The sequence below is a fragment of the Jaculus jaculus genome, chromosome 11 (genome assembly GCF_020740685.1).
Source record: "Jaculus jaculus isolate mJacJac1 chromosome 11, mJacJac1.mat.Y.cur, whole genome shotgun sequence".
In the NCBI taxonomy this organism is placed as follows: Eukaryota; Metazoa; Chordata; class Mammalia; order Rodentia; family Dipodidae; genus Jaculus; species Jaculus jaculus.
Genome location: NC_059112.1, coordinates 26043693 through 26066638, shown reverse-complemented (window position 1 = coordinate 26066638; position 22946 = coordinate 26043693). Strand labels below are relative to the sequence as shown.

At 45.6% G+C, this 22946-nt stretch overlaps 1 protein-coding gene across 2 annotated transcripts in view; it reads left to right on the top strand.

Moving 5' to 3' along the window:
- Nucleotides 1-22946, top strand: part of Fam114a1 (family with sequence similarity 114 member A1) — an 87230-nt gene that overhangs the window by 4723 nt on the left and 59561 nt on the right. For both annotated transcript variants that reach the window (XM_045130302.1, XM_045130301.1), the window contains exons 2-3: nucleotides 7874-8238; nucleotides 17999-18086. In XM_045130302.1, coding sequence (XP_044986237.1) covers nucleotides 7882-8238; nucleotides 17999-18086 — 445 coding nt within the window. In that variant the 5' untranslated portion in view covers nucleotides 7874-7881. The remainder of the gene's footprint in view (nucleotides 1-7873; nucleotides 8239-17998; nucleotides 18087-22946) is intronic.

Genomic DNA, 22946 nt, shown 5'->3' with positions numbered 1-22946 from the left:
CGCATGTTAACAATTTTTATTATTTAAACAGAAAAAAAAAACAACCTGGGGGGGGCGCTGGAGAGATGGCTTAGTGGTTAAGACGCTTGCCTACAAAGCCAAAAGACCTTGGTTCAATTCTCCAGGACCCATGAAAGCCAGATGCACAAGGTGGCACACGCGTCTGGAGTTCGTTTGCAGTGGCTGGAAGCCCTGGCGCGCCTATTCTCTCTCTCCCTCTCAGTCAGCCTCTTTCCCTCTCTCAAATAAATAGATTTAAAAAAGCTCCTGGCTTTTCTGAAACCTCTCCGTTACCTGTTCATATGCCTTGGCAACGTCAACTGAGTGCCTATGGTGGATGTTCCCAAGGGGCTGGTTTATGGGGCTGGGGGGAGGCAGCGCAGGCGCAAAGATGGGAAGTTTGACTGCAGTAGGTTTCTGCCCTGTGACCTATGTCACTTGGGCCGCCCTAGGTTCGTGAGGAATACAGGCTTCCTCCCCTGATGCCTGTCTATCGTTGGCTTCATTCCCACCCATTGAGATCCCAATGGAATTTTGCTGCATAGTCACATGTATACTAGAACCCAGGCTTAGGTCCACAGCCTTTTTCTGGTAAACTTCTAGTCCTGGCTCACTGTCCTTTTAAGCTTGTGTTCTAGAAGCTGGACTAAACCACGCTTCCAGTCAGCGTCTGACTTTGGAGTCCTGCTCACAGTGCTTGAGAAACCCAGCTGTAAAGACAGCCAGAGTGCTGGGCTCCAGAGACTCAAATACCTTGGACAGAGAAGTTGCACCAGGGCATTGTGCTTACTTTTCTTCATATCTTAAGCACTTGCCATTTCACATATGAAAAGTGATTTCTAATATCACTTATGCTAATTAGCATATCCTAGAACTCTCTTGAAGGGCAGATGTCCCTGAATAAGGCAATTTAGATCCTCACCAATCACCTGGATGGTATAAATTAAAACTAATTTACATGCATGTATTTCATGTGGCATATGCCCAAAAGGTTTTAGAACACATTTGTGGTCTGGAGAGATGGTTCAGCAGGTAAGAACCCTTGTGACACAAGCCTAAGAGGCCCTGAGTCCAATCTTCTGCACCCACGTAAAAAGCGAGGTGTGCTGTCTCTCTCTCTCTCACACACACTCTCTAAAATAAAAATAAATAAATAAATAATAAAAAGAAGGACTGGAGAGATGACTTACCCATTAAGACACTTGCCTGTGAAGCGCAAGGACCCATGTTCTACTCTCCAGTTCCCACATTAGCCAGGTGCACAAAAGTGAGGCAAGCGCAAGGTCGCACATGCCCACTAGGTGGCGCAAGCATCTGGAGTTAGATTTCAGTGGCTGAGGCCTTGGCACACCAATTCTCTTTCTCTCTCGCTCTGTCTAAAATAATAATAATAATAAAAAATCCAGGTGTGGCCATGCATGCCTGTAGCTATAGCCCTGCAGGAGATGGAGATAGAACAAAAGACTCACTGGTCAGCCACTCTGACTGGAAAAATTGGCAGTCCAAGGTTCAGGTTCAGTGAGAGAGTCCCACATCAAGGAAATCAATGCAGAAGATCGATAGGAAGACACTGACCGTCTCCTCTGCCTGTGCCAGTGTGCACACCCAGGGCATGCGGCTGCACACGCAGATACATACACCACACACATGTGCTTGTGCACACACGCACAACACACACATGGACACTAGAACAGTACCTGTGAGGTAAAGCACGCACGTCAGAGTGTCCACAGTGGCTTTTCTTTGCCCATGACCATCAACATAGGCAGGAGGTTCATTCTCCTATTCCTGCTTAGCAGGAGGTGAACTTGATGGATGCTTCTTGGTGATCCAGATTAATAACAGGGTATTCAAATCACATTTCTTTTCAAAAAATATTTTTTGTTTATTTTTATTTATTTGTTTGAAAGTAACAGGCAGAGAAAAAGGCAGATAGAGAGAGAGAAAGAGAGAATGGGCACACCAGGGCCTCTAGCCACTGCAAACAAACTTCAGACGTGTGCGCCCCCTTGTGTATCTGGCTTACATGGGTCCCGGGAACTAGAACCAGGGTCCTTAGGCTTTGCATGCAAATGCCTTAACCGCTAAGCCATTTTTCCCGGCCCTCAAATCACATTTCAAAGAAATAGAAATATCAGATACGGTCCATGACCAGCTCAGGTAAAAGTAAATAAATAAATAAGGTAAGATGTAGACGGGCTGCTTTAGGTTGTAGCAATCAAGTTGTGTCCCAGGCTGTGGGGTAGTAGACATTTTCTGTGCTAGGCCAGATAATTAACATCTTAGCCCTTGTGACTTTACATTCATATGGTTTGTGTGGTGTCTACAGAGCTTTGCTCTGCAATGCTAGAAAAGACATAACTGGTGTGATCTGGAAGGCGTGCCTCTGTCCAGTAAAACTGTATTCACTGCCGGGCGTGGTGGCGCACGCCTTTAATCCCAGCACTCAGGAAGCAGAGGTAGGAAGATCACTGTGAGTTCGAGGCCAGCCTGAGATTATATGGTGAATTCCAGGTTATCGTAGGCTAGAGCGAGACCCTACCTCAAACAAGCAAAACAAACTGTATTTATCAACACCAGCAGGGGGGCAAGGTTTGATTGGCATGCTGCACTTGCCATCGCCTTGTTCTAGGTCAGCCCTGACTCAGAATGAAGTCTTCACAAAGATGTTGTTGGGTATTTGTGTGTGTGTGTGTGTGTGTGTGTGCAGATGTGTATGCCCCGCGTGCATGCATGTGGAGGCCAGAGGAAAACACTGACGTCATCTTCTATTGCTGTTCTTCTTTATTTCCCTGAGACAGAGTTTCTCACTGAACCCTGAGCTCCTTTCTTTTTTTAAATTTTTTAAAAAATATTTATTTATTTGAGAGAGAGAAAGAGGCAGGTATATAGAGAGAATGGGCACACCAGGGCCTCTACCCACTACAAACGAACTCCAGATGCATGCGCCCCCTTGTGCATCTGGTCTATGTGGGTCCTGGGGAATCAAATTGGGGTCCTTAAGCTTTGCAGGCAAATGCCTTAACTGCTAAGCCATTTCCCCAGCCTCCACCCTTTTTATAAAAAAAAAATTAATATTAGCTTGGGGCCCCCAGAGCCCTCCTGTCTCTGTCCACCTTGGTGTGTGGCTGTTGATGTGGGTGCTGGGGGAATCACACTTAGGGCCCATGCTTGCGCAGCAAGTGCTCTTACCTGCCCAACCATCTCCCCAATCCCTTCACGAAGATTTGGTCAGCTTCCAAATGACACCCTCTACTACCTGGTCTGTCCCAGTCCCCTCTTATAACCCCCCCGCCACAAGCCCCTTTCTGCACTGTGGCCTTGAATCATCCTCCACCATTGCAACAGGGCTCTGGACTAAGTCCTTGACGGGTTGGTACCAACATTAACCATCCTAAGTTCATACAGCAACAAGAGCAACGTGAACATTCTTCACCTTTTCTGCCTGCCGCTTGGTTTGCAGGGGTGCTTTCACTGAGGTCGAGATCTAGATGATGTTTTTGTTTGAAAAGAGACATTGTAGGGCTGGAGACATGACTCAGTGGTGAAGGTGTTAACAACCCAAGTTCAGTTCTCCAGCACCCACGTAAAGCCAGATGCACAAAGTGGGGAGTCTGGGTTCATTTGCAGTGGCTGGAAGCCCTGGTGCACCCATTTTCTCTCTCTCCATCCTTCCCTTCCTCCCTCCCTTCTCTCTCTCTCTCTCTGTTTCAGACATGGTGGTGCACACCTTTAATCCCAGTACTTGAGAGGTAGGAGGATTGCTGTGAGCTCAAGGCCAGCCTGAGACTACATAGTGAATTCCAGGTCAGCCTGAGCTAGAATGAAACCCTACCTCAAAAAAACAGAAAAACAACAACAAAATAGCTATAGTTAAGATCTAGAATGTCTTGCGAAGGCCCTTGCGAAGACCCTTGCTTGGGCTTGTGCTCCAGCTTGGTGCTATTGGGAGGAAGATGGTGGACACTTCAGAGATGGCGCCTGGCAAGAGGAATTCCATTCACTGGGGGAGATCATGAGGCCTGAGACCCTTCTTTAATACATGTGTATATATATATATATATATATATATATATATATATATATATATATATATATTCCTTGGCTGGAGAGATGGCTTTTAGCGGTTAAGTGCTTGCCTGTGAAGTCTAAGGATCCCGTTTGAGGCTCGATTCCCCAGGACCCACATTAGCCAGATGCACAAGGGGGCTCATGCATCTGGAGTTCATTTGCAGTGGCTGGAAGCCCTGGTGCAGCCATTCTCTCTCTCTCTCTCCCTCTCTCAAATAAATAAACAAAAATAAAAATAGTGAAAAATATTTTTTGAACAAAAGAAAGACAACAAGGAAGCGTGGAGTCACTTGGGACCACTTGCTCTAAGCACAGGCCTTTCTCTACACAAATTTAACATGCCAAGCTTCCTAAATATACAGGGCATATGAAAACAAACAAGGAAGACCCTTGTTGTCATTGAATTGACAATATAACAGGGGAAACCCCCCTCAAGCACCTCTCATCAAAGAGGAGCGTTCCTGTCCAAGATGAGGGAGATAGGAAACACTCTGGACATTCAGACGTGAAATCCATTTTGGGACAAAGAACCGAGGAAGTGGTTGTTTTAGCTGCATGTGGCGCTATAGTGGGCTGTTGTGAATGTGCATGCCAGTTGCATTCTCTCACTTAAGGTGTGGGGAGAGAATAAAGGGAGCTGAGCCCCGTGGCATCAGAGCGGAGGCCGGCTGAGGTGTGTGACTTCAGCTCAGGAGGGACAGGAAAGGGGGTGTCAGGTTGTGTGCAGGAGAGTGGGGGATGTGGGAGGTAGCAGCAGTGGAGAAGGCGAAGTTGAAACAGCCAGTGTGAGCCCCAGGGAGGACTTGACAGTGAGAAGAGATGGCGGAGAAGGGACATGGGTTCTGAAGACAAGGCGGAAGGGCCTGACCATTGGCAAGAGAAGAGGCAGGGAGTGTTGCAGACAGGGCTCTGTCTCAACGTCAGATGTGGTTCAAACTTCAAATCTGTCATTTACTAAAAGTATGCCCCCTAAACCAGTTTCCTCCTCTGTAAAATGGAACTCAGCGTATTAACTCATATGTAAGAACCCATGCCATTGAATTTAGAATATAACTTTTTTTTTTTGGCTTTGGGGGGGGGGTTCAAGGTAGGGTCTTGTTCTAGCCCAGGCTGACGTGGAATTCACTATGTAGTCTCAGGGTGGTCTTGAACTCACAGAAATCCTCCTCCCTCTGCTTCATGAGTGCTGGGATTAAAGACGTGCGCCACCACGCCAGGCTAAGCTATATATTTTTGAGAGGGGGTAGGATCAGTCAGTGCCAGCTCTGAGAATCTTGAGCTTGGGATTGTTGTGAGAAACCCAAAAGACAAGAAGAAGACCCCTTGGGAAGAGTAAGACTGGCTTCCTTCAGGACAGGAAGAGATGTACAGCTGGCCATTAGAATCACTTGTCTGGATGTGGAATTTATTAATTTATTTATTTATTTTATTTTTATTTATTTATTTATTTGAGAGCGACACAGAGAGAAAGACAGATAGAGGGAGAGAGAGAATGGGCGCACCAGGGCTTCCAGCCTCTGCAAACAAACTCCAGACGCGTGCGCCCCCTTGTGCATCTGGCTAACGTGGGACCTGAAGAACTGAGCCTCGAACTGGGGTCCTTAGGCTTCACAGGCAAGTGCTTAACCGCTAAGCCATCTCTCCAGCCCTATTTATTTATTTTTTAATGAGAGAGAAAGAGAGAGAGAGAGAGTTGGTGCATCAGGGGCTTCCAGCCATTGCAGTTGAACTCCAGACATGTGTGCCACATAGTGGACATGAGCAAGCTTGCACTTGCCTCCCCTGTGTGCATCTGGTTTATGTGGGACCTGAAGAGTCAAACATGGGTCCTTAGGCTTTACAGGCAAGCACCTGAACTGCTAAGCCATCTCTCCAGCCCCATAGATGTGGATTTTTTTTATGTCAGCATCATTGAGATATAATTCACATATCATAAAATCTACATATTACAAAATTACAAAATTCACTGTTTTAAAGTCTGTATTTCAGTTGTCTTCCGTGTATTTGCAGAACTGTACAGCCATTGTCACCATCTAGGTTTTCAAGAACACTTTGGTTACCTCCAAGAGACACCTCATGCTCCTTAGCAGTCACTCCTCATTCCCCTTTTCTTAAGCCTCCAAAAAGCTACCATCCCGCTTCATGTCTCCATGTAGTGGAGACAGATACGTGACCACTTCATGTCTCCGCGCAGTGGAGACAGACATTTGAGAGCTGGCCATGTGGAAGCAGAGTGGGAAAACTGTCACAAAGGGATGTGATCTCTGAAGGAGCAAGGCACGTTTGTGTGAACATGTATGTCCCTTTCTCACTGTGGGTGGCGGACGGCATCTCGAGTCTCAAGGGCGCGTGTGTGTGCATGCACGCAGAGATCAGAGGATAACTTCAGGTTTCAGTCCTTGCCTTCCACTTTTACTTTTATACGTCTAGAGGTCCAAGTCGGAAGTTAGTTTCCTTGGGCTAAGATCAAGGTGCTTGCAGGGCTCGTTCCTCTTTGTTTTTGTTTTGTTTTGTTTTGTTTGTTGTTCTTGTTTTTTGAGGTAGGGTCTTGCTCTAGCCCATACTGACCTGGAATTCACTATGTAGTCTCAGGCTGGCCTTGAATTCACAGCAATCCTCCTACCTTGGCCTTCCAAGTGCTGGAATTAAAGTTATGCCTCGCCACACCTGGCTCTTCATATATATATATATATTTATTTCTTTACTTGCAAGTGGAGTGAGACAGAGAGAGAGAAAGAGTGAGGGAGAATGGGTGTGCCAGGGCCTCCAGCAAATGAATTCCAGATTCATGTGCCACCTTGTGCATCTGACTTTACGTGGGTCCTGGGCAATCAAACTTTGGTCATTAGGCTTTGCAGGCAAGATCCTCAACTGCTGAGCCATCTCTCCAGCCCCTCCTCTTGAGTTTTTAAAGAAGGGATTGTTTCCTTACCTTCTTCAGTCTCTGTGGGCTGCCTGGATCCCCTGGTTTGTGGCCACTCCCTTCAAAGTGCATCACTCCAGTCTCTGCTTCTGTTATCATGTGGCCTTCTTTTTTTTTTAAATATTTTTTTATATTATTTTTTGTTCATTTTTTATTTATTTATTTGAGAGCGACAGACACAGAGAAAAAGACAGAGAGAGAGAATGGGTGCGCCAGGGCTTCCAGCCTCTGCAAACGAACTCCAGACGCGTGCGCCCCCTTGTGCATCTGGCTAACGTGGGACCTGGGGAACCGAGCCTCGAACCGGGGTCCTTAGGCTTCACAGGCAAGCGCTTAACCGCTAAGCCATCTCTCCAGCCCTTCTTTTTCTTTTTTAAATTTATTTGAGAGAGCAAGAGAGATAGAGAGAGAATGGGTGTGCCAGGGCCTCCAGCCACTGCAAACGAACTCCATACGCATGCGCCACCTTGTGCATCTGGCTTACGTGGGTCCTGGGGAATCAAACCGAGGTCCCTTGGCTTTGTAGGCAAGTGCCTTAACCGCTAAGCCATCTATCCGGCCCCATGTGGCCTTCTTGTAGTCAAACCTGCTCACTGATAAGGACACTTGTGGCTACAGTAAAGGTCTCCTTAGAGAAACCAAGATAGCTTCGCCATGTCAAGATCCACAATTGCATCTGGAATCCCTCTGTCATGTAGGGGGACATTGATAAGTTTCCCAGGATTAAGAGACAAATGTCTTTGTGGGCCATTCTTCAACCTGCCACACAGGTTATGATGCGTCACTCAGGGCTAGGCAAAAGTTTACCCCTATCAGGGCTTTGAATGAATGATTCATATGTCAAGTTATAGCAAAAAGTATTTGTGATCATGTTGACAGATACTAAAATGTCCGATGACGCTGGTGACCTGTCAGCCCAGGGAGACAGAACAGACAACAACAGAATTGCCGAGATGGCCAAGAGTGACTCTCCGGCTGAAGTTGCAGACGCGCAGTGTGACCCAGCCACAACTTCCAATGAGCCTGCGCCAGCCGACTCCACGGGATATTTGCATGAGGACCCAGGCGGTCCGTGTCCAGAGACGGTCGCTGCCGAGCCTCTGGAACAGCCCAAGGACGCTGCGGCCGTAGAGACCCCCCTCAACGGAGAAGTGACCGGGGACCCCCTGGCTGAGTGTGTTGATTCCGTCAGCCTTGAGGGAGAGGCCGGATCAGAAATACCCCTGAAAGAGCGCAGTGACCCGGTAAGTTCCGCCAGTTCCACTTAAGTTATCCCTGACACCAGCTGCCTGTCACCATCACCTGTTGCTAAGGACACAGTGCCACAGGCCGGGAAAAATTATAAAGAGAGGAGCTTATTCTGGTGCATGGTCCGAGGGATCCATGCGGGGGCACGTCGGGTGATGGCCTTCTTCCTGACAATGTCACATCCTGACAGTGTCGCAAGGTAGCTCAGCAAGTCACTTGGCAAGGGATGGAATGAATGAGACATCACGTCATACTGGCTGCCGTAGCGGACCTATTGTCAGGGCAAACCCAATAATTTCATCAGTTTATATTCTGAATGGGCTTATCTGTTCTTGTGTGTGTATGTGTTGGTGTGTGTGTGTGGGGGGGGGGGGTTGCATGTTGATGTTTGGTGTTTTTTTTCAATCACTTTCCAGATTTTAATTTTTTTTTGGTTTTTTGAGGTAGGGTCTTACTCTAGCCCAGGCTAACCTGGAATTCACTATGGAGTCTCAGGGTGGCCTTGAACTCACAGCGATCCTCCTACCTCTGCCTCCCAAGCGCTGGGATTAAAGGTGTGCGCCACCACGTCCAGCTTTCCAGCTTATTTTTTTAAAATACCTTATTTATTTGGAGAGAGAGAGAGAATGAATGGGCACACCAGGGCCCTTAGCCACTGTAAATGAACTCTGGATATATGCGCCCCCTTGTGCATCTGACTTATGTAGAGACTGGGGATTATTTCTTTATTTTTTTGAGTCAGGGTTTCTCACTGAACCTGGAGCTCACCTGATCTGGCTAGGCTAGCTAGCCAGCAAGCAAGTACTGGGGATCTGCTACCTCCCAATTCCTAGGCCGACCTGGACTTCACTATATAGTTCCAGGCCGGCCTCAAACTCATACTGATCTTCCTACCTCTGCCTCCCGAGTGCTGGGGCTAAAGGCGTGCGTCTTTACACCGAGCTCCAAGGATCCTTTTTGATGATTCGTTGAGTAGTCCTTCCGGAGGACCATTCCAGTCTACAGCTCCTGTAGTGCTAACGCATCAGTTCAGAAGCATTTGGAAAGGTTGTAGCGGTAGATCTTTCCAAATGCTTTTATTGGAGCAGTAGTACCTGCCCAACATGTGCATCTGGCTTATGTGGGTCCTGGAGAATTGAACGGGGATCCTTTGGCTTTGCCGGCAAACGCCTTAACCGCTAATCCATCTCTCCAGCCCCAGTAAATATATACATACATACATACATACATACATACATACATACATACATACATACATATATTAAGCAAAACACTTTATAAGGGTTCTTAGAGCTACAGGACTAGAGCTTACTGACAATAACCGCCCTCCTCCAAGGTGGTCATCATCACCCTGATAGCATTGCCAGGGCTTTGGGAAGGGCGTCACAGAAGTGCTTGCGTGGTGGTGCACCCACTGGCCAGAGTGCTGGGTCGGTAGCTGTGGAAATGCTTGTCTGGCTTTGTGTCAGGAGCTCACATAGAGCCACGGCATGAGGCTTGTGAGCAGGTTTGTTCCAAGAAGGGCAGGAAGCTGGTCGGGCCTGGAGGGAAAAGGATCTCTCTGACTCAGGTCATATTTCAAACCCGCCTGAGTAGGTGCAAGTTTAGTCTCTCTCAAGAGGTTACCAGAAAAGGGTGTTCTACCACCTCCTTTAATTTCTTATACTGTGTTTCTCATCTTAGTTAATATTAGAAGAGATCAATTCAGTGCCTATTGTCTGAGCATTGCCCATTTATTCTATTTCATTTGCCCTTTGTTGGATACTTATCAACAATCTTTTTTTAAATTTTTTTTTTGGTTTATTTATTTATTTGAGAGAGAAAGAGGCAGAGAGAGAGAGAGAGAGAATGGGCACGCCAGGGCCTCCAGCCACTGCAAACAAACTCCTGACACGTGCGCCCCCTTGTGCATCTGGCTAATGTGGGTCCTGGGGAATCAAGCCTTGAACCGGGGTCCTTAGGCTTCATAGGCAAGTGTTTAACCGCTAAGCCATCTCTCCAGCCCTCAACAATTTTTTTGTATTGATGACAGTAATTCTCTGTCAGTCCAGAAGAGAATGATTTCTACATGATGAAATAGAAATCCTTGAATCAAAAGGTCATATGTCAGTTGGTTGCTTGGCTGTTGGCACAGGTCCCTGAGGGATATTATATTCTACAGGCAAATAGCCAAGCTCAGAATCCTATTTAATCTTATCTGCTTAAGCCTGATAAGAGCTGATCATCCCTTTGAAAAGAGTTTCTAATGGAAAATGGCTGCTTTAAGAAATACCGCAAGGGCTAGAGAGATGGCTTAATGGTTAAGGCGCTTCCTGCAAAGCCAAAAGGACCCAGGTTCAACTCTCCAGGACTCATGTAAGCCAGATGCACAAGGTGGCATGTGCATCTGGAGTTTGTTTGCAGTGGCTGGACGCTTTGGTGTGCCATTCTCTCTCTCTCTCTCTCTCTCTCTCTCTTTCTTTCTTCCTCTCTCAAATAAATAAATAAAAATAAAATATATTTTTTAAAAATACTGGCAAGGGCTGGAGAGATGGCTCAGCAGTTAAGACAGTTGCCTGCAAACCCTAATGACTTGAGTTCGATTCCCAGGATCCATGTAAAGCCAGACTCACTGTGCTATTTGGTACAAGTGCATGGGCTCAGCAATCATGCACTATACGCCCCTGCAACGGGAGTCAAGATAAACATTTCCTCCCCATCATTGTTTACATAGGGTATCTCATTATACTGATATGAAGGTGACATAGACGGCAGGAATGCTGCCTCCTATATTAGACTAATGACCACATCCTCTTCTCTGGCCTTGTCCTTGTCACACTTTCCTATTGTTCAAGGTATAGTCTCCTCCCCAGCCAAGCACAAGTAAATATAATGGCGTGAGTTTTGAGGAGACCTAGACCCGAAGTAATGATGCAGATGCAAATCACTCACAGAAAGATGTGAGACGTGTGACCATCATCACAAAATCTAACATGTCCTAGAAGAAGCCATGCATACTTCCTCAAAGGACATTTTGCCAGTATCTTTAATTTCTTTCAATTTTTTTTTCATTTTATTTTATTTGTGAGCAGGGAGACAGAGAAAAGAGATACAAAGAGGATGGGTCCACCAGGGCCTCTAGCCACTGCAAATAAACTCCAGATGCATATACCACTGTGCCTCTGGATTTACATGGTGTGGTGGTTTGACTCAGGTGTCCCTCATAAACTTAGGTGTTCTGGATGCTAGGTTCCCCAGCTGATGGCAATTGGAAATTAAAGCCTCCTGGAGTTGGTGTGTTGTTGGGGGCGGGCTTATGGGTGTTGTAGCCAGTTTCCCCATGCCAGTGTTTGGCACACTCTCCTGCTCCTGTTGTCCACCTTATGTGGGCCAGGGGGCGATGTCCACCGTCTGCTCGTGCCATCATTTCCCCTGCCATCGTGGAGCTTACCCCTCAAGCCTGTAAGCCAAAATAAACCTCTTTTTCCCACAAGCTGCTCTTGGTTGGGTGATTTCTACAGCAATGAGAATCTGCCTGCAACACATGGATACAGGAGAATCGAACCCAGGTCATTAGGCTCTGCAGACAAGTGCCTTAACTGCTGAGCCATCTCTTCAGCCTTGATGGATGGCTTCATGAGGTGGCGTGCTGTGTTCCACTGAGGAGAGGTGACAGTTGTGGATACAGGAGACATGCATCTTCTTTAAGAGGTGGAGAAGAAAGATCCGGAACAGAAGCCAAATAAGCTTGAAAGAAACACTTTGTTTCTGCTGTGACATTCATTTGCTGATGTGATATAGATGCCATGCACATGGTTAGATGTCTGAAGTACAGTGGAGAGAAAAGTTAAAAAGCCAGGTTGGGCATGGTGGCACACGCCTTTATTCCCAGCACTTGGGAGGCAGAGGTGGAAGGATCACCATGAGTTTGAGGCCAGCCTGAGACTATATTGTAAATTCCAGGTCAGCCTGGCCTGCAGTGAGACTCTACCCGGGAATAAAAGAAAGAAAGAAATCCAGGAGAGAGGTTTTAAAAAGTCAAAAAGCCAACCTAGGGCTGGATAGATGGCTTAGCTGGATAGATGGTTAAGGGTGTTGCCTGTGAAGCTTAAGGACTCATGTTTGACTCTCCAGATCCTGTGTTAGACAGACGCACAAGGGTGAGGCAAGTGCAAAGTCACACATGCCCACTAGGTGGCGTAAGCATCTGGAGTTTGATTTCAGTGGCTGAGGCCCTGGTGCACCAATTCTCTCTCTCTCTCAAAAAAAAACAAAAAAAAGCCAACCTACCCAAGACCAAAGGTAGCCAAGTGGAGGTGATAGTACGAACTAAGAGGAAGGCATTGTTTCTGTGGTAACAGATGGGAGGAATTCATTTCAAGTTGGGTTTGAATAGCTAGATTTATGTTTAGATGGGATTTTGGTATAGATCAATGTGTATTTTGCCCATAAAAATAACTATGCTGCACATTTAATTGTGTTTAAACAATCAGTATTCAATTTATTAAGTTTGCAAATTCAAACACTCAGTTCTTCCTTAGGCTTTATGTTCATCTCACAAATCTTAATTCCATTTGCAAGTCTACCAAAATTGAACGGTTACTTTCCAAGGGGATTTGATTAATGCTTGGTTCTTTTTGCCAATTAAATATGTTTAATAGCATTTAAGAGTGCAATATATTCCATCTTCTTTAAAGTACCTCATTTATCTATATATGCAAAACCTTGCTGGGCACTTGGTAATTATTATAAAGCGATTAAATTTATAGAGTGGACTTAAAGACGTCAATGTTGTAATAGTTTGTATAAACTTGGGGAGGATTTCAGCTTAAAATCAGAGCTCTAGTAATGCAGCTCTTCATTTAAAATTGGCTTTCTATCATTGTCTCTGTGTCAAACTCCACAATCATTAGTAAGACAGAAAAGACCAAATGCACACAGAAATGTTAATAGCATGGTTTGGGTGCTTTCAGCCTTTCTATATTTAATTTTTAAAATCTTCCCAGAGTTGAATGAGGTGTACTCATCAAGGAAGAGATTCACTTGGAAGGGCTGGGCAGTTGGCTCAGTGTTGGCCCACAGCTGTAATCCCAGCACTGAGCGGGGTACAGACAGAAGAATCACTGGGGCTCCCTGGTTAGCAAACCTTGCTCAACAACCACGTGTTCCAGCTTCAGTGAGAAACTCTGTCTCGGGGTGATGATGTGGAAGAGCAATGTTGAGGACCCTCAACATTCTCCTCTGCCCCCAGCGCACATGCACAGGAGGTGACTGTGTCTGCACTCAGGCGCAGGAGGAACATGCGTCAGTTGAGTTACAGAACTTGGCAGGTTTGGTTCATGGGTCTTATCACGCATGTCCCCAGATGCAGAGCCTACACAGGGCCTGATTTCTCATCTCAGGGAAATGGGACAACTGAGTTGACCTTTGCTCTTTTAACACAGATAGATATATTTTTTCCATCCAAATGTAAAAGACCTTTGCATTTGATGGGATTCTGAGATGTTTCTTAATTACCTATGCAATGATAGTTTTGAACTTCAAAACCTGAAATAAGTAAGTTTCTAACCCAGGAGCTCATGCTTGCTCAGAAGATGCCTTGTGACTGAACCATATCCTAATAATGTGGTGGTGGTGGTGGTGGTGACCGTAGGGATGAAGCCCAGGGCTTTGACATGCCCTAGATATTTACATATCTTCTATTTATAGAGCTTTGAATCAGTGGAATCCTGTCTTTTTTAATATCCATAGCATCACATAATGGTTTTAGATATTTATCATTTTTAAATTATATATATATATATATATATATATTTAAATTATATATATTTTTAAATTTCATTATATATATATATATAATATATATATATATATATATATGTTTTTCAAGGTAGGGTCTCACTCTAGCCCAGCCTGACCTGGAATTCACTATGTAGTCTCATGGTGGCCTTGAACTCACAGTGATCTTCCTATCTCTGCCTCCCAAGTGCTGGAATTAAAGGCATGCACCACCACACCTGGCTTTAAATATATATTTTATTTATTTATTTGAGAGAGAGTAAAAGAGAGAAAGAGGTAAATATACAGAGGGAATGGGTAGGCCAGGGCCTCCAGTCACTGCAAATGAATTCCAGATATATGTACCACCTTGTGCATCTAGCTTTTATGAATATTGGGAATTGAACTTGGATCATTAGGCTTTGCAGGCAAGTGCCTTAACTGTTGAGCTGTCTCTCTATCCTGGTTGTAGATATTTAATGGAGATGATATTCATGACGAGATGTATTTATAACTCATGGTTAACGTTTGGGATATATTTTTAGTTAAATGTGTACATTTAACCACTTGAGTGTTTTCCACTGATTATACACATATTCCTTGTAGCTGATCAAGAAGTCCCAGCTCAATGTCAAAGGACTTGATTAACAAAGCAATTGAACTGACTGTATGGCAAAAAGTTCTAGAGTCATTTGACATTTCTTTTCCATTTGCTAGCCAATTACCAGCTGTCAGGGCATATTAAATATTGTACGTCTGACTCAGAAGCTGCCGCCCCTAAGTGTATTCACTCTTCCTAATCATAGGTAGTGATTTGTCCTCTGAAAGAGTGATATTAATCATCATCTCACATCTGTCTTCCTGATGGGATAAAACTGCCACTGGGTGCCATTGCTGAATGAAGTGAATCAATGTAGACATCACGAATGAAAGCAGACAGTCATGAGTCATGAGCGGCTCCACTCCTGTTAACAAGCCTCTCATTGTTTCCAGACCTGGTGAAAGAGCGGCAGCCAGCCTTCGAAGTTGCTCACGTCTTAGTCTTAGAAACGCGGGCTCCTGGTGACTATTACTAACTGCCATTTATGGAGTGTTTATTAAAAGCCACGGACTAAGCTCACAACTGGTTTTTCTGGCATGTGTATGGTAGGCATGATGTGTTGCGTGTGTGTGTGGTGTATACACATGTATGTAGAGGCCATAAGAGGGTGTTATCGCTCCTCATGGATTTATCTGCTGATTTTTTGTTTCACTCTCTCTCTCTTTTTGTTTCGAGATAGAGTCTCATTCTAGCTCAGGCTGACCTGGAATTCATTCTGTAGTCTCAGGGAGGCCTCGAACTCACAGCGATCCTCCTACCTCTGCCTCCCAAGTGCTGGGATTAAAGGCGTGCGCCACCACACCTGGCTATTTTTGTTTTTTGAGGTAGGGTCTTACTCTAGCCCAGTCTGACCTGGAATTCACTAAGTAGTCTCAGTGTGGCCTTGAACTCACAGCAAGCCTTCTACCACACAGCGAGCCTCCTGAGTGCTGGGATAAAAGACGTCAGTCACCACCATATCCAGGGGTGGAGAGAGAGAGAGAGAGGGGTGGGGAGAATGGGTGTGCCAGGGCCTCTAGCTGCTGCACACCAACTCCAGATGCATGTGCCACTTTGTGCATCTGGCTTTATTTACACAGTTACCGGGGAATCTGGCCTAAGTCGTTAAGCTTTGCGGGCAAGAGCCTTAACCGCTGAGCCATCTTTTCCAGCCCTCATCTGCTGCTTTTCTTGTGACAGTCTTGTCACTGATTCCAGAACTTGCCAATATTATGACCCCCAGCTATTTTCCCATCTCTGCTCCCACAGGACTGGAGTTACAGACGTGCATGACCATGCCCAGGTATTTATTTATGTGGGATTGAATTTAGCAGTCTTGGGCCCCCACAGGCCCTCAAGCTTGCTCAGGAATTGCTCTTAACCACTGAGCCATCTCTCCAGCCCTAACCTCATTTCGTACGGATTAATTTTATTTCTATCTTCATGATATCTGTGAGGTTGATCCTGATAGTTCTTGACTGTCTTGCATTTTGTAATGATAGCATGAAGGCTTAAAAGAACTCGAATGAGGGGCTGGGGACATGGCTCCGTGGCAAAGTGCTGGATATGCAAGCATGAGGACCTGAGTTCAAGTCCCCAGCCTGTATAGAAAAATGTCAGGCATGGGAGTGCATGCATGGAATCCCAGCTCTGGGGGGGGGGGCAGAGCTAGGAGGATCCCCAGGACTTGCTGGCTACCCAGTCATGGCAGAATCAGTTTAGCAAGAGGCCCCATCTTTAATGCTAAGGTGAGTGGGTTGGGGAGATGGCTCAGCAGCTAAAGGCACTTGCTTGTAAAACCTGCCTGCCTGGGTTCGATTCCCCAGTGCCTACATAAAGCCAGATGCATGAAATGGCACATGCATCTGAAGTTTGGGTTTTGCTGCGGCAAGAGACCCTGGTGTGTCCATAAACCCCCCCCCCCCCCGTCTCTCTTTTTCTCTCTGTCTTACAAATACATACACAAAAATATTTTTTTAAAAATAAGGTGGAAGGCTGGAGAGATGGCTCATTGGTTAAGACGCTTGCCAGCAAAGCCAAAGGACCCAGGTTCAATTTCCCCAGGACCCATGTAAAGCCATAAGGAGGTACATGCATCTAGAGTTTGCATTGGCTAGAGGCTCTGGTGTGCCCATTCTTCGTCTTTCTCGCCCTCTCATTGTTTCTCTTTCTCTCCCAGATAAATAAATAAATAAGGCGGAGAAGAAAATACCCTACGGCTCCACACATGCGTACATAGAAACAAATAGACATGCACCACACACATACACACACACACACACACCACATATACCCATGTAAAGGAGAACTTGATTAGCTTGTTGCCCAAATGGCAGAACCTAGACACAAACCCAATCAATTTAATTCCATCACGTTTTCGCTTTTCCAGTTCTCTCCACAGATGGGATGGCATTGGATATTTATTTACTGTTCAAGTCGGTTAGGAAGGCATTTAGGTGCCAGTAACTAAAATCAAACATAGAGTGTTTACAAAATAGCGACTTATTATTTCTCCCCAGTAGAAAGGACAGAAACAGCTCCCTGCATTGATTGAGTACTTCCACAGTGCCCAGACCAGGGACTCTGCAGTGCCCTGGCCTCTCCCTAAAAGCAGCAGAAAGTACAGCTGCAGGGGCTGGAGAGATGGCTTAGTGGTTAGGGCACTTGCCTGCAGAGCCTAAGGACCCCGGTTCAATGGTGGTGCAAACATCTGGAGTTCTTTTGCAGTGGCCGGAGGCCCTGGTGCGCTCATTCTCTCTCTCTCTCCCCCTCCCTCTTTGTCTATCTCTGAAATAAATAAATAATTTTAAAAAAACCAGCTTCAGTGTCAAGCATCATGTCTACCTTCAGGGCAGGAGAAGAGGGAGTTAGCTCTATTCTATACCCATAACTGTATAATTTACCACCGAAGCCAAAGCGTCCCCATTTATATATTCTATTGGTGGCAAATGGTTTCACATGACCATGGTACCTGCAAGAGAGACAGACCAGCAGCCAGGAAGAGGGACTGCTGAGCAATCGTTCTTGAGGAATAGCCTTAGAGCTATGGAGTCTACCGTAAGCTGTGCATACGGGTAGTTTCCTTCCCTCCCTCCACCTTCCTTTCCCTCTTTCCTTTCTACCCTTAAAAAGCTGTGATTCTTGGGCTGGAGAGATGGCTCAGTGGTTAAGGTGATTGCCTATAAAGTCTAACCACCCGGGTTTGATTCCCCAGATACCCACGTGAAGCCAGCTGTATAAGGTGGCGCATGTGTCTAGAGTTTGTTTGCAGTGGCTAGAGGCCCTGGCATCCCCCCCCCCCACACACACTCTATTTCTATTTTTCTCTCTCTCTATTTCTGCTTGCAAAAAGCAATAAAATATTTTTTGCACTCGGGGTAAAGCGAGTCACTGACCTGCCGCTGATCTGTCTCCCACAGGCCTTGGATCCCCCACCGCAGGGAGGAGGCTGGGCAGGCTGGGGCTCCTGGGGCAAATCTCTCCTGTCGTCGGCATCGGCTACCGTGGGTAAGTGTTGGGCATGGTTGGGTGTGGGTAAGTGTTGGTCGTGGCACCGGGATGGAGCTCAGAAGCTTGACAGGATATGAGATTTTTGTACCATGTATTGACAGAGTTTAACTTTAGTGCTCAACATTTGAAGGGCTTTTTACATATTACTAGATTCATTTCTCAAATAACCTATCAGGAAGTACTCTTACTTTCTCTACAAATCAGGAAGCTGAGCCACAGAGAAGTTAGGACCTTGCTTGCAAAGCCTGCTGGCCTGGGTTCAATTAGCCGGAACCATGTAAAAGCCAGGCGTACAAAGTGGAGCATGTGTCTGGAGTTTGTTTATGGTGACAAGAGGTCCTGGGGTGCCCACCCTCCCTAGCATAGCCAAAGGACCCAGGTTCAATTCCCCAGAGCGCATGTAAAACCAGACGCACATGGTGGCACGTGCATCTGGAGCTGACTCTCCAAATCCCACATAAGTGAGACACACAAAGGTGAGGCAAGAGCAAAATCACACATGCCAACTAGGTGGTGCAAGTGTCTGGCATTCAATTTCAGTGGCTGAGGCCCTGGAGGGCCATTTCTCTTGTCTCTCACTCTCTCTCTCTGTCTCTCTTTCTGTGTCTCTTGCTTTCCCTAATGTGTGTGTGTGTGTGTGTGTGTGTGTATGTATGTATGTATACATATATATAAAGGTGTCATCTCTCAGGGTCATTCATTGGTGGAATTCAAATCCTTTCTATTGCAAGACTAACATCCCAGTTTGGGGACTGGCTGTTATGCAAGGGTCACTTTCAGGGCGCCCCTTCAAAGGTCCTTCAAAGTCAGCAGGATAATCTCTCTCCTGCTTCAAATCTCTCCCTTCACCTAGGCTCCAGTCCTTTTTTTTTTTTTTAATCAAATTGATTTGATTTAATTTAATTTTTTTTGTTTATTCATTTGAGAGAGAGGCAGATAGAGAGACAGAATGGGTGCACCAGGGCCTCCAGCGACTGCAAATGAACTCCAGATGCATGCTCTACCTTGTGCAGCTGGCTTACGTGGGTCCTGGGGAATTGAATCTGGGTCCTTTGGCTTTGCAGGCAAATCTCTCCCGCCCTCTAGTCCTTCTTCAAAAGCTCACCTGATTAGTTCAAGCCCACCAGGGATGCCATCTCTTTAACCCAAACTCAATGGACCAGGGACTTTAATGACAACTGAGAAGTCCTTTCACTTTTGTCTGATAAGGCAGTTTCATCATGGAGTGAAATCTCATCATATTCCCAACCCTCCACCAGTGCAGAGAGCAGGCAATGGCATAAAGGGTCCACAGCTAAAGACGAGAGTCTTGGGGTCTCTTCTCATTACGACCTACATACTTCTCTTTGAAATTCTCATCCGCTATACCAACCATCAATTCTAGAGACTTCATCTTTTTATGGAAACACGCTAGAATTTTGGCAATGGAGGGAATCTCGGCATTTTTCTCTCATTTTCACCCACAGTTACCAATAACATGTGAGGAAGACCCTAGAAAAATAAAGTATGCTTATTCTAAGAATCTTTTCGGATAAACTTTAGAAAAGCATCACTACTCCAAGGAGTACAGTGGAATGTAGCTAAAGATGTCCCTATGATGATCTTAAGGCATGTTTTGTACACTTCTAGACAAAATGTGCTGATTATTACACAGTGATAGTTGCCTGTATTACTCACTTTTATGTCACTGTGACCAAAATACTTGAGAAAACTTAAAGGGAGGAGTTGTGTATTTTGGCTCAAGGTGTCAGAGGGTTCCATCCATGGAACTTGGCTCCATCTTTCTGAATCCTTTGTGACAGAACATCATGCAAGAGTGTGTGACAAAAGACATTCTCCAGCTCTCCTCATGGAAAACAGAGACTAGAATACAGCCCCAAAGACTCACCCCCAGTGACGCCCTTCCTCCATTGATGAACCACCTCCTACCTTTCACCACTTCCCTACAATGCCATTACTTTGTAAATTAATCAAGGGGTTAATCATCTTGGGGAAAACAAACTCAGAGATGTGCTTTACTAATTTCCTGGGTGTTTTTTTTTTTTAATTATCATTTTCTTACTTGCAAGGAGAGAGAGAGAAAGAAAATGGGGTCACCGGAGTCTTTAGCCACTGCATACAAACTACAAATGCATGTGCCACTTTGTGCATCTGGCTTTATGTGGGTATAGGGGAATTGAACCAGGGCCATTAGGCTTTGCAGGCAAGTGCCTTAATTGCGGAGCCATCTCCTACAGAGCCATCACACCAGTTCTCCTGGGTCTTCCTTCTTTCCTTCCTTCCTTCCTTCCTTCCTTCCTTCCTTCCTTCCTTCCTTCCTTCTTTCTTTCTTTCTTTCTTTCTTTCTTTCTCTCTTTTTTCGAGGTAGGGTCTCACTTTGGCTCAGACTGACCTGGAATTAACTTTGTAGTCTCAGGGTGGCCTCGAACTCACAGCGATCCTCCTACCTCTGCCTCCCGAGGGCTGGGATTAAAGGCGTGCACCACCATGCCCGGCACTCCAATCAAGTTGATAATCAACTTTAAGCATCACAAAATAGCCAGAACAGCAGCACATACTGTTTGTTTTGTTTTTGGTGAGACGCTTTAGTCTATCTGTGTTCTCTATTACCCCTTCAATTTGTGTCTGTTGAACCATCGGTGTCAATTACGTTCTTATTTCAGTTCAGAGTACTGGATCAGAAGCAATTTATGGAAGGAAAAGGGCTTAATTTGGCTTCCAGTCCCAAGGGTAGAGTCCATCATGTTGGGGAACACATGGTGGCAGAAGCAGGAAGTCACGTCAGCCAGGGAGGAATAGAAGGAGAACAGCAAACAGCACTGGGGTATAACACCTCAACTCTGCCCCCGGTGACACAGCGTCACCTCCTAAAGGTTCCACAGCCTTCCCAGACGGCACCACCAACTGGGAACTAAGTGTCCGCACACCTGAGTCTGTGGGCATGTCAGGAGTGGGTGGTTCCAGGGGAATTTTGGAGGGGGTGAGGCTGCCTGGGAGAAGGCTCACGGGGCAGACATTCAAAGACACCAGTTGCAACGCAGAGCAAGGTGGAGCATTTTATTCCAGTCACAGGGTGCTTATATAGGGATACACATGCAGGCACACTCTATACGGTGGTCTCAGGGTTATGTAACAAGCTGTGGCCATTTTGTAGGCCCTGCGGGAAGTTAAGCCTATTGAATGTCTATGCCTCTTATAGGGGACATTCTGCATTCAAGCCAGCACACCAGTTAATAGCATTATATGATTTAAAGCTAGATAGGTATCTTTATGGGCCTGATTCAAGGACAGAGACATGCAGCATTACAGGACATGGTGTTTTGGGGCTCCAAGGCTAGGAACAGGCAACAGTGGTTGGGAGTTTGACTCTCAAAAGATCACAGGGCCGGGCGTGGTGGCGCACGCCTTTAATCCCAGCACTCGGGAGGCAGAGGTGGGAGGATTGTGAGTTCGAGGCCACCCTGAGACTCCATAGTGAATTCCAGGTCAGCCTGGGCTACAGTGAGACCCTACCTCGAAAAACCAAAAACAAAAAAGATCATAGGGCATCACAGCCTAAAATGCAGGATGGAATGGGGGCTCAACCATCTGTGAGCAGAGGCTCTAGAAAGTTACGGGTTCTTGCCTGGAGTGTGGTCTACGTTGGTATTGGGAGAGCTGGGGACAACTCTTTTTATTTATAGCTTATTATCTGAGGGTGAAGAAACGTATTGGAAAACAGCACCTGCAGCTACAGACAAGCTCTTAAAGTCTTATAAATTGCCTGCGGAAAGTCAAAGGAAGAAAGTAACCACATTTTCAACGGCAATTGATTTCTACTCGTAAACCTCTTCTCAACCCCTCCCCTCTCCAGGGTAATTCCACTTTGCACATAGGAAGCGCACAAAACACACAGTCCTAGCAAAACACAGGGCTGCCAACTCGAAATAGAAACAAAACTTACAAGGGTGGAAAGACGCGGCCACAATAGTTGGAATTCTTTAGAATTGGCAGGAGAGCACTCAGAGAATAGAAGCATTTGGAAGATGTCTCTCCTTTGAAGCGGGTACTGAACCATGAGTCCCTAAGACTTGAGACATGGTGTGACCAACCTGTCGTCTTAAAAGACTGTGTTACTCCACACACTTGTCCTTTGGAAACTTGAAGTCTGTACTTGGAAAAGAGGAGAGAGGGAACCCGGGCAATTTTAAGGTTCCTTCCGACGTCCAGAAAATGATGATGCCACGTTCTGTGGCTATGTATAGAAAGAAATCGATACTGGTAATCCCTGAATCAAGTTTAAAAAAGTAACAGGAAATTGATTAGTCTTTTGATCCTCTGTGCTTTTATATCTAGCCCTGTACCTTATTACTGTGGCTGTAATGTCAAGGGGAAATGAAAGGAAGTGACCTACCTGCTGCCTATATGGGGTAAAACATGTCTCAGCCAACAGGTCTTCCCTGAGAGACCTTCTCTCCGGCCTCTGGCTCATCCATAGGCACTATTGTCACATTCTAAGAAGACTTGATCATCTGTCACTCATGTCTGGATAAATTCATAAAATACAATAAAAAATTTGTCCCTCCAGAAAGAAATCAAAATAGAAAATATAGATATAGAAAATATCAAAAGCATTTTTTTGATAATTTCAAAGTGACGCTTTGACAACCAGCTATGGTTTTCCACAGCATCTTATAGACCTAACTTAATTTTAGAATATATTACTAAGCCTAGAGCGACAGGCCACCAATTGACATGGAAGTTGTCAGGGACAAAATATCTACAGGGATTCTAAAGTCAGGCCTTTATGGTGGAACACAGAAAATTATCTCTAGACACAATAGATGCTTAAACATTTATTTAAACTGCTAGTTGTGA